Below are 14519 nucleotides of genomic sequence, written 5' to 3' on the forward strand. Positions count from 1 at the left end.
GGATTGGTTTATATATGATTCCATGACTTTGCAGGTGATGCAACACAGTAAGATTGGTCTATAATTTTCATCTAGGCTGAGGTCTCCCTTTTTGAAGATAGGAATGACCATGATTAATAACCATAAGTCGGGCAAGGAGCTGGTTCTGAACAATATCTCATAGATTGTGATTAGAGGTTTGGCTATGGTGGGGGAAAGATTTTTCAAGAAGTAGGGTCATAATCTATCAGGACCGATAGAGATGGTTTAGGTTTTGTAGTGCCTTTTCAGCATTATCTTCTGTAAAGTCAATATGTAGCAGATTGTTGCAATTAGTTGTGGTACTACTAGGAAATGTGTGGCATGAGCCATTGCTGTTGACAAAGACTGAACTGAAGAACATATTGAAGAGGTTAGCCTTAATGGCGTCATCATTACAATCTACCTCGTTAGGCCCTTTTAGTGGGGGGGATGGTTTTTGAGTCTTTAAGTTTGGCGTTTATGAAATTATAGAAGGCGTGGGTAGATTTCATGAGTTACTGCTTTCTCCGTACTGAAGGAGCGGGTCCAGCAGTCACATGGGTTGCTCCTGTCCAATCCGATGGGACTGAGCCTAGTATTAAAAAAGAATTCGCTCAGTCCCCGCATCCAGCGGGTCTCGTGAACGCTCGTTCTCTCTCAAAAACACCTTCCCTTCGACTCTTTCTCTTCAACAAAGTAAGATTTTGTCACCTTTTAAGCTTGCCGGCATTGCTAACAACTCAGCCGTACCGGGCTTCGAGTTTGGGGGAGAAGTGGGCAGCCATTTGCGGCTTTTTTTCCCTCCCGTGCTGCTGCTGCGGCCGGCTTGGAATTTACATATTTCCTCTCGGTCTGGAGGGCAAGCCATTGTTATTATAAATTAAGGGCTATTTACCTCCTGCGGTGTGGGACTTGTTTGTCTCCCGGACTTAGTTCCCTCCGTTCATAAAAATAAAAAAACGGAGCGGGTTTTTTGGCGCGAAGGCCCTCGCGCCCAGCAACTTCGCACTTTCGGTTTGCCCTTCTTGGTCATCCATCAGTGCTGCCAGTCCGCCGCCTGACCCTGGAGTAGCTGTGAGTTTCCTCAGGTCCATTCTCCACGGACGTGGCCTCCAACCAGTGTGCCTTGGTTTACTTAAGTTTAGCGAGGCCTGCCACGCTGCATTTAGGGACACGAACTCTTGGTACCGTCCGGATTGCCCCTAAGTCGCAGTAGCTCCTGGGCCTAGGAGCAGGGTCACTTCTCCTCTTGGGAAAGCTCATTAAAATTCTTCTCCCCCCAAATTTCTTTTGGCTCAAGCCTTGTCTTCTGTAATTTTATTCAGACTATGGCTTCTTTTCCCAAGAGAGGCACTACCAAAGATCCCAGAGAGGTTAGGCCTACCGGAGATGATACTTCTAATATTCCCCAGGCCTCTTCCTCCTCTTCTTCAGGAGCCCATTCTTTGGCCAAGTCCACCAGGGCTGAGAAGAGAAGGGACCTAGCCCTACAAAAAATACATGATAAATCAGCCAAACGTTTAAAGGTGTAGGCCCAAGTGCATACTAATCCAACCCCCCCAGAGGCTTCTAACCTGCCTCTCTCTGGGGTTCCTGTGCTATCTCTGGATGAGCCAAACCTAAATCCACCCCAACCTAACCTATGGGGCTTAGGTCCAGAGGAGCCGGATATTAATGAAGATTCCTCCCAGCCAGATCCTGCTCAGGCCTTCAGGGATCCTTCTAACTTTCCGGCTGATATCTCTTCCTTGCCTCCGGAGTTTCAATCTATTTTGTCTGTTTTGACTAAAACCATTGATGCTAAACTCTCAGCCATCAATGTGCCTTCGCTGTCTCATCCCCCTCCACGCTCCTCCCGTCCCGTGAGCTCTCCTTCTTCCTATAGAGTCCCAATCATTGAGGACTCAGATTCTTCTCAGGAAGAGAATGAGGACGTGGATGTAGAAGAGGATGATGACCCCTTTCAGCGTCTTGTCGGAAGACGAGGAATCTCAAATTAAGATTCCAGCCCCAGCTGCCATTTTTCCATCTCAACTCTTCAAATCTCTCCTTCTCAAGGCTAGAGCTTCCACGGGGCTAGCCGGGCAGGAAAAGCAGGCTACTCCTTCCACAGACCCTCCGGAAGAAAATCTCCCTTATTTCATGGAAGAGCAGGAAGATACTGAGGTAATTCCTATGCCCAAACTGTTCAAAGACGCCTTGCTCAAACAATGGGACCATCCAACCGCTAGTTTTAATCCCACTCCCAAGGATAGGAAGCTTTACAAGCTCTCTCCCTCTTATGAGGAACTTCTAGCCTGTCCCAGGCCAGATGAACCGGTGAAGACACTCCATTCTGCTGCGGCCATGCCTGGCGAAGCAGAGGAGGTCCTGCGCCCAGAAGACAAGCGTCTCGAACAAATGCTCAAGAGAGGTTTCTTCGCAGATTCATGGGCCATTAAAATTTCTGCAGCAGCATCCTTCTTCTCCAGAGCTATGCTCTTGTGGCTTCGCCAGCTCCAACAACATCTGCCCCCAGATGATCTACGTGGCCAACAAGATTTTAATAAAATCTTCGCAGCTGCCCAATATGTAACGGATGCTACTCTACAATCTTCCAGATTCTCAGCCAGGTCAGTAGCGGCCTCTACAACGGCCAGAAGACTGTTATGGCTCCGTCCTTGGCAGGCGGGAGTTAGACAGAAGTGGCAGTTAGCAATGGGTCCTCTGAAACGTGATCACCTCTTCGGAGATCTTCTGGACCCTCTCCTTACAGAGACCACGGACAAGAAAAAAGTATTGGGGCCTACCACCAAGAAGGCCCCTAAACCACAGTCCTTTCGGCGCCCAAGTCGTCAACAGGATCAAGGGTTCGCCTTTCAAAGGAATCCAGGTCAGTATTCCCCTCGTTTTCGATCCCAATCTAGAAACACCAGGGGCAGAGGTTCTCGCTACCAGAGAGGAGCCTCTTCGACCAGAGCTTCCAAAAAACCCAGATGGTGAGTTTTCTGCTTTTCCCATAGGCGGTCGCCTAGCCTGGTTCTCCACCAGTTGGCGCCGTTCCTGTAAGGACCCCTGGGTCATTGACACTGTAGAAAGGGGCCTCCGTTTAGAGTTTATTTCTTTCCCTCCTAAACGTTTTATTTCTTGCCCTTCTCCCAGCTCTTCTCCATCTCGTATCCGAATGGAGGAAGCTATTTCTCACTTATTGGCTATTAAAGCTATCCAACCGGTCCCCTCTCTCCAGAGAGGCTTGGGCTTCTACTCCATCCTCTTTATGGTCCCTAAGACCTCTGGAGGCTGGAGAGCCATTTTAGACCTAAAGAATTTGAACCAATTCATTAAATACAGAAAATTTTAAATGCATTCCTTGTCCTCCATCTTAGCCGCCCTGCATCCGGGGGACTTTATGGTCTCGCTGGACCTTACGGAAGCCTACCTCCATATTCCCATTGCAAAATGCCACAGGGAATTCTTACGTTTTGCCTTCCAGGGCAAACATTTTCACTATAGGGCTATGCCATTTGGGCTTTCCTCGGCCCCCAGAGTCTTTACCAAGCTCTTGGGATCCCTGGCGGCACATATCCGGGCCACGCCCATCCATATTATTTATTATGTTATTTAGATGACATTCTAATTCATGGAAATTCTAAGGATGGAGTGGCTGCAGATCTCTCCTTCACCATGTCGGTCCTACAGAACCATGGGTTTTCCATAAATTTCAGTAAGAGCCTCCTTAGGCCATCTACTTCCATTCTACATCTGGGAACCATCATTAATTCAGAGATATCCCAGGTTTTCCTCTCTTCTGAGAGAAAACTTAGCATATTGGATCTTATTTCACGTATCCTATCTCAACAGTCAGCCTCCATAGTCACCCTATCCTCCCTTCTGGGGAAAATGGTGTCGTGCATTGGCATTACCCCCTGGGCTCGTCTTCACACCAGGGAACTCCAGTGGCTTCTGTTACCATTTCAGAGATTGGGGCTCAGCAACTCGACTCGTCGCATCACCATTACACCGGCAGTTCGCAGATCCCTCAAGTGGTGGACTTCTCCAGCCCTGGACAAGGGATCTCCATTCAGGTGCCCAGACCAGTTTGTAGTAACCACAGATGCCAGCCTATCGGGCTGGAGGGCTCATGCCCAGGGCTTAATAGCCCAGGGCACGTGGTCACGGGAGGAAGCCTCCAGGCCCATCAATTGGCTAGAATTGAGAGTGGTTTCCCTGGCCCTCAAACAGTTCAAACCTCATCATCAACCAGCATGTTCTGATCCTTACGGACAACATAGCCACAAAAAGCCACATTTGCAGACAGGGAGGCACCAGATCCAAGGCCCTCATGAGGGAGGCCCAAAAATTGGGCCTTTGGGCGGAGAGACACCTCCAGTCGCTACTAGCAGATCACATCTCGGGGAGCCTCAACGTCCAAGCGGACTGGCTCTCACGAGCGACTATAGATCCAGGAGAGTGGAACCTCCATCAGGCATTGTTCCACCAGGTCTGCCTCAGGTTCGGTCAACCAGTACTAGACTTGTTTGCGACCGCAGCCAATGCCCAGCTCCCTCGCTTCATCTCCAGGTTTCCATCCCCGGGAGCAGAGGCAATCAATGCTCTCAGGATTCCTTGGCCTCCAGGTCTACTGTATGCCTTCCCTCCAATTCCAATTCTCCCAGACGTGATCCACAAGATCATCCCAGAGAGGGCTCGAGTAATCCTGATCGCCCCTCACTGGCCTTGCAGGCCCTGGTTCGCGGACCTTCAACATCTGTCCGTCCAGGACCCCTGGCGACTCCCCGTTTCGGAGGATATGTTGCGGCAGGGAGCCTCCTTTCATCCAGACCCGGAGTGGTTCCACCTCACCGCCTGGCTATTATCAGGAGAGACCTAGACCTGCGAGGGTATGACCCGGACACAGTGGAAATCATCCTGAAGGCTAGAAGAGGGTCTACCAATCGGATATACGACCACACTTGGTCCAAATTCCATCAGTGGTGCTCGCAGGAAGGCTTATCTCCCCTGTGTCTTCCCATTCACAGGATAATCTCCTTCCTCATGAAAGGTTTCCATCAAGGCCTTTCCACCAGCACCATCCGTCGCCACCTGGCAGCCATCTCTTCTGTTTTGGCAGGGCCTCGCAGGCAGCCTCTCCGTTCCTTCCCGGAAATTCAAGAATTTCTCAAAGGAATTGCCAATCTCAGGCCTTCTAAGAACCACAGATATCCTTCCTGGGACTTGCCACGGGTTCTTCATTCCCTCACTCAGGCACCCTATGAACCCCTGAAATCAGCGTCCCTCAGGTACCTATCATTTAAGGTAGCATTCCTGGTGGTGATTACTTCCGCCCGACGCATATCTGAGTTGGCAGCCCTCTCAATCAGGCAGGACCTCTGCCAGTTCCACCAGGACAAGGTGGTTCTGCAACTGGATCCCACCTTTCTACCAAAGATCAGTTCCATGTTCCACAGATCCCAGGATATTGTATTACCTTCTTTCTGTCTCCAACGGGAGCATCCCCTGGCAATTAGATGGCACACTCTGGACCTTACTAGAGCGTTAAAAACTTATATTCAACGCACAGGACCCATTAGGAGGTCCGAAGCGCTCTTCGTGGCCTATCATCCCAGATCCATGGGTTCCAAAGCATCTTCTACAGTAATAGGCCGTTGGATCAGAGGGACCATCTCTAAAGCATATGAGACAGCCTCCCTCTCCATCCCAAAGAACATTACAGCGCACTCCACCAGAAGTGCTGCCACATCTGCCGCTTGGGCGACTCAAGCCTCGTTGGAGGAAGTCTGCAAAGCAGCCACTTGGGCCTCACCAAATTCCTTCATAAGGCACTACAAGATCGATTCTTATGCTTCAGCGGACGCTGCCTTCGGCAGAAGAGTACTCCAATCCGTTATCTCTCACGATAGCAATCTAATCCCACCCTAGGGACCAATCTATTGGGTATGTCCCATGTGACTGCTGGACCCGCTCCTTCAGTACGGAGAATAGGCGTTGATTGCTTACCTGAACGCCTCTTCTCGTACGGTGAGCGGGTACTGCAGTCACTTCCCTCCCTTGTATGTGTCTTCTATGACTTCTATACCTATTTCTCTTCTAACAATGAGAGTTGAACACTAATGAGCCTTCACATCTGAGCCTAGTCTACGGATTCGCGAATTCTGGGGAAGGGGCGGATCCAGCAAGCTTTTTTAATACTAGGCTCAGTCCCATCGGATTGGACAGGAGCAACCCATGTGACTGCTGTACCCGCTCACCGTACGAGAAGAGGCGTTCAGGTAAGCAATCAACGCCTATTTTCTCTTGTGTGCAGTAGTAATTGGTGCATTCTGCCTTTATCTGGATAAGTTTTTGTAGTGGCTTTTAGAGTTAGTTATGTATCCAATTTTGAGTTTTTTGCCAGAGAGGTTTTTTTTAAAATTGGAGCTTCCTTATTGTTATCAGTAATTTGTTTTTTTTCTTTTTGAGGTGGGGGATTGCTAATGGTATGTCTAGCTTAATGCCTCTTTTGACTTTGAGTAAAAAAGTATTATAAAGGTCTTCAGCAGTTTTTCAGCCAGTGAACAGAATGTGCCAATCAAGAGATGAGAGAAAGCTATGAGATTATCTTTTTTAAAGTTATACTTTGGAGTCCTATCATTATGACCCTCTTTGCAAGGACGTAAATTGAGACAAAAGTCAATCATGCTGTGGTCACTGTTAGAAAAGGGTTCTTTTATTTGTAGATCATAAATTGAGTTTAAACTGTTGCAGAAGATGAGATCAGGGCAGTTGTTGAGTCTAGTGTTGCTTGTTACTAATTAATCCAGTCCCAAAGTAGTAATGGCATTGTAAAGGGTTGCATGTATTGGTTTAGTTGTACATTCGTTTAGGGTCCAATTAAATTGAGTTCATCAGAAAGATAAGAGGGTGTGTGGGCAGGAGTCTGCCCACATTAGTAGAGCGTTTAGCTTGTTCGCTACCTATGTGACATATATGCTCACCACCAGTGCTTAGGGCTAATCAAAATCTTAACCCAATTCCTACAAGCATCCTCAGGGTGCATTCCATTTTCCTGTCCATTTCCTGTCCAGTTCTTCTATTTTTATCTGTAACAGATCATTACATATTATTTTTTTCCCAATTTGGGAAATGGGCCATTTCTGGCTTCCGGAGGGCCTCGGGGGGGGGGGGTGTTTGTTGTTGGGGAAGACTGTTTTCATTCTCCCAGGCTCCTAGAATGGCTCTGAAGCCTGGGGAGACGGAAAAAATAAAGAACTTCCGGTTGAACTGGAGGTCGGCAAACAGAATATTTCCAGCCTCTGGAAGGCCTCTGGGGGGGTGGGGAAGACCGTTTTCACCCTTCCTAGGCTCCTACAAAGGTTTTGAAACATGGGGAGAGTGAAAAATGGGCATGTCACATGTGCATATGTGTTGGAATTATGGAACTATGGGTGTGGGCACGCATGCGTCCCTTTGTGCCTCCCTTTTGGCACGCAAACCAAACAAGGTTTGCCATCACTGCACTAGATCATCAGCAGATGCTTGTAATTTAAATTTTTCTTTTCTAATTTTCATTCCGTTTATTTCCTCACCTTGTCTTTCTATTTAAAATTTCTAATGTCAAGATAAACAATAGTGGAAACAATGGACATCCTTGTTTAGTACCTTTTCTAATATTCACTTTTTCTCTCATTTCACCATTAACTATCACTTTAACTGATTGATCGTTATATATAGTTTTTGCCATAACTTTTCCCCAAAGTCCATCATTTGTAGTTGCATTATCATAAATTTCCAATGCATATTATCAAAGGCCTTCTGTACATTTAAAAACAGTAATGCCATTTGTCTCGCTGGGTATGCTTCATAGTATTCCAATGTATTTAATATTGTTCACAAATTATCTCTTATCTGTCTCCTTGGTAAAAATCCATTTTGATTTGGATGAATAAATTCATTCAATAGTCTCTTTAGTCTTTCCGCCATAATTGATGCAAAAATTTTATAATCCACATTCAATAGAGAAATTGGTCTTTGATTCTTTATTTGTTGACGCTCCACTTCTTTTAGTAAAGGAGTTATACTGTATATGCCTCTGTCCATGAATATGGTATTTCAGCCTTTAACAGTAAACCATTAAATACTTCCAACAGCATGTTACTTAGTGTAACCTGTAAGGTTTTATATACGTAATTCTGCTGGCAATCCATCCTGTCCCAGTGTTTTCCCATTCTTCTGCTTTTTAATTTTTTCCGTCAATTCCATCATTGTTATTCTCTTAATGTGGTTTTATAAAAAAAAACAAATTGTATATGGATCATTTGGCTTATTTGGAATCCTGGAAAAGAGTGTGGTTCGCGTGTGTGCATGTGTGCCAGGGTGGATAAAAATCAATTTTTAAAAAATCAGTTTTTAAAAAAAAATTAAATTGGATTTTTAAAATCAAATTTTAATAAAATGCGTTTGGGGTGAAAATCTATCTAAAGATAGTTTTCTATTTAAGATACATTAAATATATGGGGGAGGGGGCAGAGAATCCTGACAAAGATAGTAAACTGCTATTTCTAGAATTTAAATTTGACTACAGGTAGTCCTCATTAAGCATTTGTAATTAGTCCTCAAGTTAACAAAGTAGGCAGGCCTTCAAATCAAAGGAAAGCTGAAGTAAAATCGTAACAATAGTCAGAGTTTCACTTAATGACCCCCCCCCCAACACTTAAGTGAGTCCCAGTTGTGGTTGAGGACTGCCTCTAGTTACTTTTGAGACACTATGCCTGTTGCAGCTGTATAAACAACAGATGTCGACAGGCCAGTTTTTAAAGTTTGCGGGGAGGGGCGGCATATAAATCCAACAAATCTAATCTAATCTAATCTAAAAGAACCTTGGTTAAAAAGACAGTTGTAGTTTTACTTACAAACCTTTCCAGTCATGGGACGTCTACTGAATAATAGCAGATCTTGAACAGGTAAACCTCATTGAACAGTATGTGTTTTTTGTGTAGGCTGCGAGGATATTATTGCCGAGAGCATCTCATTGGAAACCTTAATTGCCATTCTCAAGTGGAGCTCCCAGCCTTATGGCTCCAAGTGGGTACACCGCCAAGGCCTGCATTTCCTCTGTGAGGAGTTTTCCCAAGTCATGACTTCAGATGTCTTCTATGAACTTTGCAAAGACCACTTGCAAACTGCTATCCAGTCAGACTACTTACAGGTAATTGTTTATTCCCATTCAATTATCTTTTTATTAAGGGCTGAATCAGGCTTTCTTACTAAGGACGTGGAACAGAAACTTGCAAATCCTAAAATTTTGAGCACTGGAGAAAAACTGAAGAAGCAACAAAACCTGGCTTGAATTATTGTGTGCAGAACGGGTTCTTCCTCTTCCCTCATTCTGGCATTTATACACACAAGTTGCTCACAGAGGTAGTGATTAAGGAAAGCATTCTCCTTTCCTGGCATATAACCCAGCCCAAACTGACAGTATAAACTATTGCTTGAAAGCCTAATAATACCCTAGAAGCAGTTGCAAATTATTTTAAGTGAAACTCTTTTAGGCTTAATTTTTGTCTTGCTTTTTCAGAGGTTTCAGAAATTATATGGTAGTCTCACACTAACAACATGTATTTGTGGCAAGGAAATGGGAAATCCAGACTCCTCATTGAAAAACACTTTTCTTTGTTGGATAGGTACTAAATCTCCTTGATTTTGATTACTTTTCATTTTTATCCACACTCCTATTTCAGTAAATGAAAAAAAACGCCATCGATTGTTGATACCTAGTTCAAAAAAATCTCTCATCTGTATTGCATATTGCTTTGAAAAATACATCTTTGTGTGCTTTTTTTACTCTGATTACATAGCATGTAATTTGGAAACTTTGATTCATATACTTTTCTTATTTTTCAGTCCCTTCAGCTTCAGAATAGTTAAAACAAAGTTCTTTTTAAAATCAGAATGTCAATCATAGTCCTATACATGTTATTAAATATCAACCAGGGGCCTATATGTTAGCTCCAATTTCTCTGTCCCCTGGCTTCTTTTGGCATATCAAGAATACTTAGAAAAGGATGTGGTTTGGGATTATATTTATCTTGTTTCATTTAAATATTTCTGAAGCATATAAATACGCTTAGAGAAGAACCAACGTGTTAACTCCTGCTTGCCTGAAACAAAGCAGGAAAAATGAGAGGATTTCTTGCTTAAACATCCACCCATCAGTTTGATTGATGCGATGCAGGCAGTGGCTTCCTCAGGGTCTGTGTGTCAAGATGTGTCAGCCTTTCCAGATAAACCAGGCAGGAAATGTGACTGGATGAGCTAATTTTACTTCATTGTAAGAATCCATTAATAGAGTCTTGTATGTCTGAAGGTACAAACTTCCCACCACTAGTTTTAATCGCCTGATCAACTAGGACAAGACTGTTAAACCACGGGGGCTCCTGTCTCTCTTGGCTAGTTGTTTCCTAGGCAGCATCTCTTCCCCTTGTTCTTCCACATATAATAGTATAAGATTATACTTGTGACTATGCAGTCAAAACTCTGCCATTAAGACAAACATACAAAAAGTGGGAGTTAATACAGAAGGGAGGAGTTAATTAATACAGTTGCAGTTGCTATGTTTGATTTTTTTAAATTTCTCCTTTGGGTACCATGATCTGGTATAATAATAATAATAATAATAATAATAATAATAATAATAATAATAATAATAATAACAACAACAACAACAACAAGTACAGTGGTACCTCGTGATACGAACCCCTCATCATACGATCTTTTCGAGATACGAACCCGGGCTTCGGAATTTTTTTGCCTCTTCTTACGAACTTTTTTCGCCTTACGAACCTGCCGCCGCCGCCGGGATGCCCTGCCTCCGGACTTCCGTTGCAAGCGGAACGCCCGTTTCTCCGTACTGAAGGAGTGGGTCCAGCAGTCACATGGGTTTGCTCTGTCCAATCCGGTGGAACTGAGCCTAGTATTAAAAAAGACTGCTGGATCCGCCCCTTCCCCAGAATTCGCTCAGTTCGCATTCCTTCGGATGTGTGTGAATGCTCGTTCCTCCCAAAACACCTTCCCTTCGATCTCTCTTCAAATCCAGTAAGAATTTTCCATTACTGTATTAAGCTTGCCGGCTGGGGATTCCACTCAGCCCTCCTGGGCTTTGAGTTGGGGGAGAAGTTAGCGGCTCAGCCCCCGCGGTTTTTCCCTCCGTGCTGCTGCCGCGGCCGTTATTTTACCATTACGGTCTGGAGGTCCCGCCGAGAGCAAGCCTTATTTAACTAAAATAAACAAACTATTAAGGGCTAATTACCTCCCGCGGTGTGGGACTTGAATTGTCTCCCGGGCTTAGTGTCTCCGATCATAAATTAGCGGAGCGTTTGTTTTTGGCGCCAAAGGCCCTCGCGCCCAGTAATTGCACTTTCGGTTCTGCCCTAAGAGGTCGGCCATTAGTGCTTCCAGCCCGCCGCCTGACCCTTGGAGTCGTCGTTCGAGTTCCCTCGAACCTATTCTCCACGGAAGTGGCCTCCAACCAGTTGTGCCTTGGTTTTTCTTAAAGTTAAGTTTGTGAGGCCTGCCACGCTGCACTTAGGGACACGAACTCTCTGGTACCGTCCAGGATTGCCCCTTAAGGCGCAGCTGCTCCTGGGCCTAGGAGCAGGGTCACCTCTCCTCTTGGGAAAGCTCACAAAAAATTCTTCTCCCCCCTATTTTATTGGCTCAAGCCTTGTCCTCTGTAATTTGTTTCAGACTATGGCTTCTTTTCCCAAGAGAGGCACTACTAAGAGTCCCAAAGAGGTTAGGCCTACTGTTAATTCTACTGAAGTTCCCCAGGCCTATTCCTCCTCTTCCTCTGGCGCCCATTCCTTAGCCGGGCCCACCAGGGCTGAGAAGAGAAGGGACCTAGCCCTACAAAAATTACATGATAAATCAGCCAAACGTTTTAAAGTGCAGGTCCAAGTGCATACCAATACACCCCTCCCGGAGGCCTCTAACCTGCCTCCCTCTGGGGTTCCTGTGTTATCCCTGGATGAGCCAAACCTAAATCCACCCCAACCTAACCTATGGGGTTTAGGTCCAGAGGAGCCAGATATTACTGAGGATCCTTCCCAGCCAGAATCTGCTCAGGCCTTCAGGGATCCTCCTTTCTTTCCGGCTGATGTTTCTTCCTTGCCTCCGGAGTTTCAGTCTATCTTGACTATTTTGACTAACACCATGGACGCTAAACTCTCATCTTTCCATGTGTCTTCTTTGCCTCATCCCCTCCCACGCTCCTCCCGTCCCGTGAGTTCTGCTCCTTCCTACAGAGCCCCATTCATGGAGGTCTCTGACTCCTCTCAGGAAGAGGATGAGGACGTGGATGCAGCAGAGGATGATGACCCCTTTCAAGGGCTGTCGGAAGACGAGGAATCCCAGATCAAGATTCCAGCCCCAGCTGCTATCTTCCCTTCTCAGCTTTTCAAATCTCTCCTGCTTAAAGCAAGAGTATCCACGGGGCTAGCCGGACAGGAAAAACAGGCTACTACTCCTTCAGACCCTCCGGAGGAAAATCTTCCTTACTTCATGGAAGAACAGGAAGACAATGAGGTAATTCCTATGCCCAAATTATTTAAGGATGCCTTGCTCAAACAGTGGGACCACCCAACTGCTCGCCTCACTCCCACTTCCAAGGACAAGAAGCTTTACAAGCTTTCTCCCTCCTATGAGGAGCTCCTAACATGTCCTAGGCCAGATGAGCCAGTGAAAACACTCCACTCAACGGCCGCCATGCCTGGCGAAGCAGAGGAGGTCCTCCGGCCGGAGGACAAACGCCTTGAGCAGATGCTCAAAAGAAGCCTCTTCGCAGATTCATGGGCCATTAAGAGTGCTGCAGCGGCATCCTTCTTCTCCAGAGCTATGTTCTTGTGGCTCCGTCAGCTCCAATCTCACCTGCCTCCAGATGATCTAAGGGGCCAACAGGATTTCAACAAAGTCTTCGCAGCTGCCCAATACGTAGCAGATGCTACCTTCCAATCTTCAAGATTTGCAGCCAGGTCAGTAGCAGCCTCAACAACGGCCAGAAGACTTCTGTGGCTCCGCCCTTGGCAGGCGGGAGTAAGACAAAAGTGGCAGCTAGCCAGGGGTCCGCTGAAACGCAACTTGCTCTTCGGAGACCTCCTGGATCCTCTCCTTACAGAGACCACAGACAAGAAAAAGGTCTTAGGACCCACCACCAAGAAGGCCCCTAAGCCGCAGCCCTTTCGGCGCACAGGAAGGCAACAGGAGCAGGGCTTCACCCTTCAAAGGAGTCCAGGTCAATATTCCCCTCGGTTTCGATCCCATTCTAGAACCACCAGGGGCAGAGGTTCCCGTTATCAGCGAGGATCCTCCTCTACCAGGGCTTCCAAAAGAGCCAGATGGTAAGTACTCCTTTTTCCCCATAGGCGGTTGCCTAGCCTGGTTCTCTTCCGCCTGGCACCGTTCTTGTAAGGACCCCTGGGTCATTGACACTGTGAACAGGGGCCTAAGATTAGAGTTCATTCTTCTCCCCCTAACCGCTTGTTTCTTGTTTTTCTCCCAGCCTCCCTTCAGATAGTTTCCGAATGGAGGAGGCTATTTCCCATTTGTTGGCTATTAGAGCTATTCAACCGGTCCCCTCTCTCCAGAGAGGTTCTGGCTTCTATTCCATCCTCTTCATGGTCCCTAAGACCTCTGGAGGCCGGAGAGCCTTTTTGGACCTAAAGAAATTGAACCGGTTCATAAAATATAGGAAATTCAAACGCATTCCTTATCTTCCATCCTAGCAGCCCTTCATCGGGGAGACTTTATGGTGTCTCTGGATCTCACGGAGGCCTTCCTCCATCTTCCCATTGCCAAGGCCCATAGGAAATTTTTGCGCTTCGCCTTTCAAGGCAGGCACTTCCAGTATAGGGCTATGCCATTTGGGCTCTCCTCAGCTCCCAGAGTCCTCACTAAACTCTTGGGATCCTTGACGGCTCATTCCCGAGCCTCTCCCATTCATATCTTATGTTATTTAGATGACATTTAAATTCATGGGAATTCCAGAACTGGAGTGGCTGCAGACCTCTCCCTTACCATGTCGGTTCTACAGAATCATGGTTTCTCCATAAATTTCAAAAAGAGCCACCTGGATCCTTCCACTTCCATTCTGCATCTGGGAACTATCATTATTTCTGAGTTAGCCCAGGTTTTCCTCTCCACTGAGAGAAAACGTAGTTTTTTGGGATCTCATTGCTCGCATTATGCCCCAACAATCTGCCTCCATTGCCACCCTATCTTCCCTTTTGGGTAAAATGGTGTCATGTATTGGTATTGTCCCCTGGGCCCGCCTTCACGCCAGGGAACTACAGTGGCTTCTGTTACCGTTTCAGAGATCGGGCCACAGCAACTCAAATCGCCGCATTTCCATTCTTCTGCGGTTCGCAGATCCCTCAAGTGGTGGTCGTCTCCAGCCCTAGCAAAGGGATCTCTCTTCCGGTGCCCCGACCAGTTTGTAGTCACCACAGATGCCAGCCTCTCGGGCTGGGGAGCCCTCGCCCAAGGTCTTT

At 46.4% G+C, this 14519-nt stretch overlaps 1 protein-coding gene across 1 annotated transcript in view; it reads left to right on the forward strand.

Moving 5' to 3' along the window:
* The window catches only part of BTBD7 (BTB domain containing 7), a 79758-nt gene that overhangs the window by 44360 nt on the left and 20879 nt on the right, over nucleotides 1-14519 (forward strand). The window contains exon 4 of the mRNA XM_070752966.1: nucleotides 8976-9184. Coding sequence (XP_070609067.1) covers nucleotides 8976-9184 — 209 coding nt within the window. The remainder of the gene's footprint in view (nucleotides 1-8975; nucleotides 9185-14519) is intronic.

This window comes from Erythrolamprus reginae, chromosome 1, assembly GCF_031021105.1.
Source record: "Erythrolamprus reginae isolate rEryReg1 chromosome 1, rEryReg1.hap1, whole genome shotgun sequence".
In the NCBI taxonomy this organism is placed as follows: Eukaryota; Metazoa; Chordata; class Lepidosauria; order Squamata; family Dipsadidae; genus Erythrolamprus; species Erythrolamprus reginae.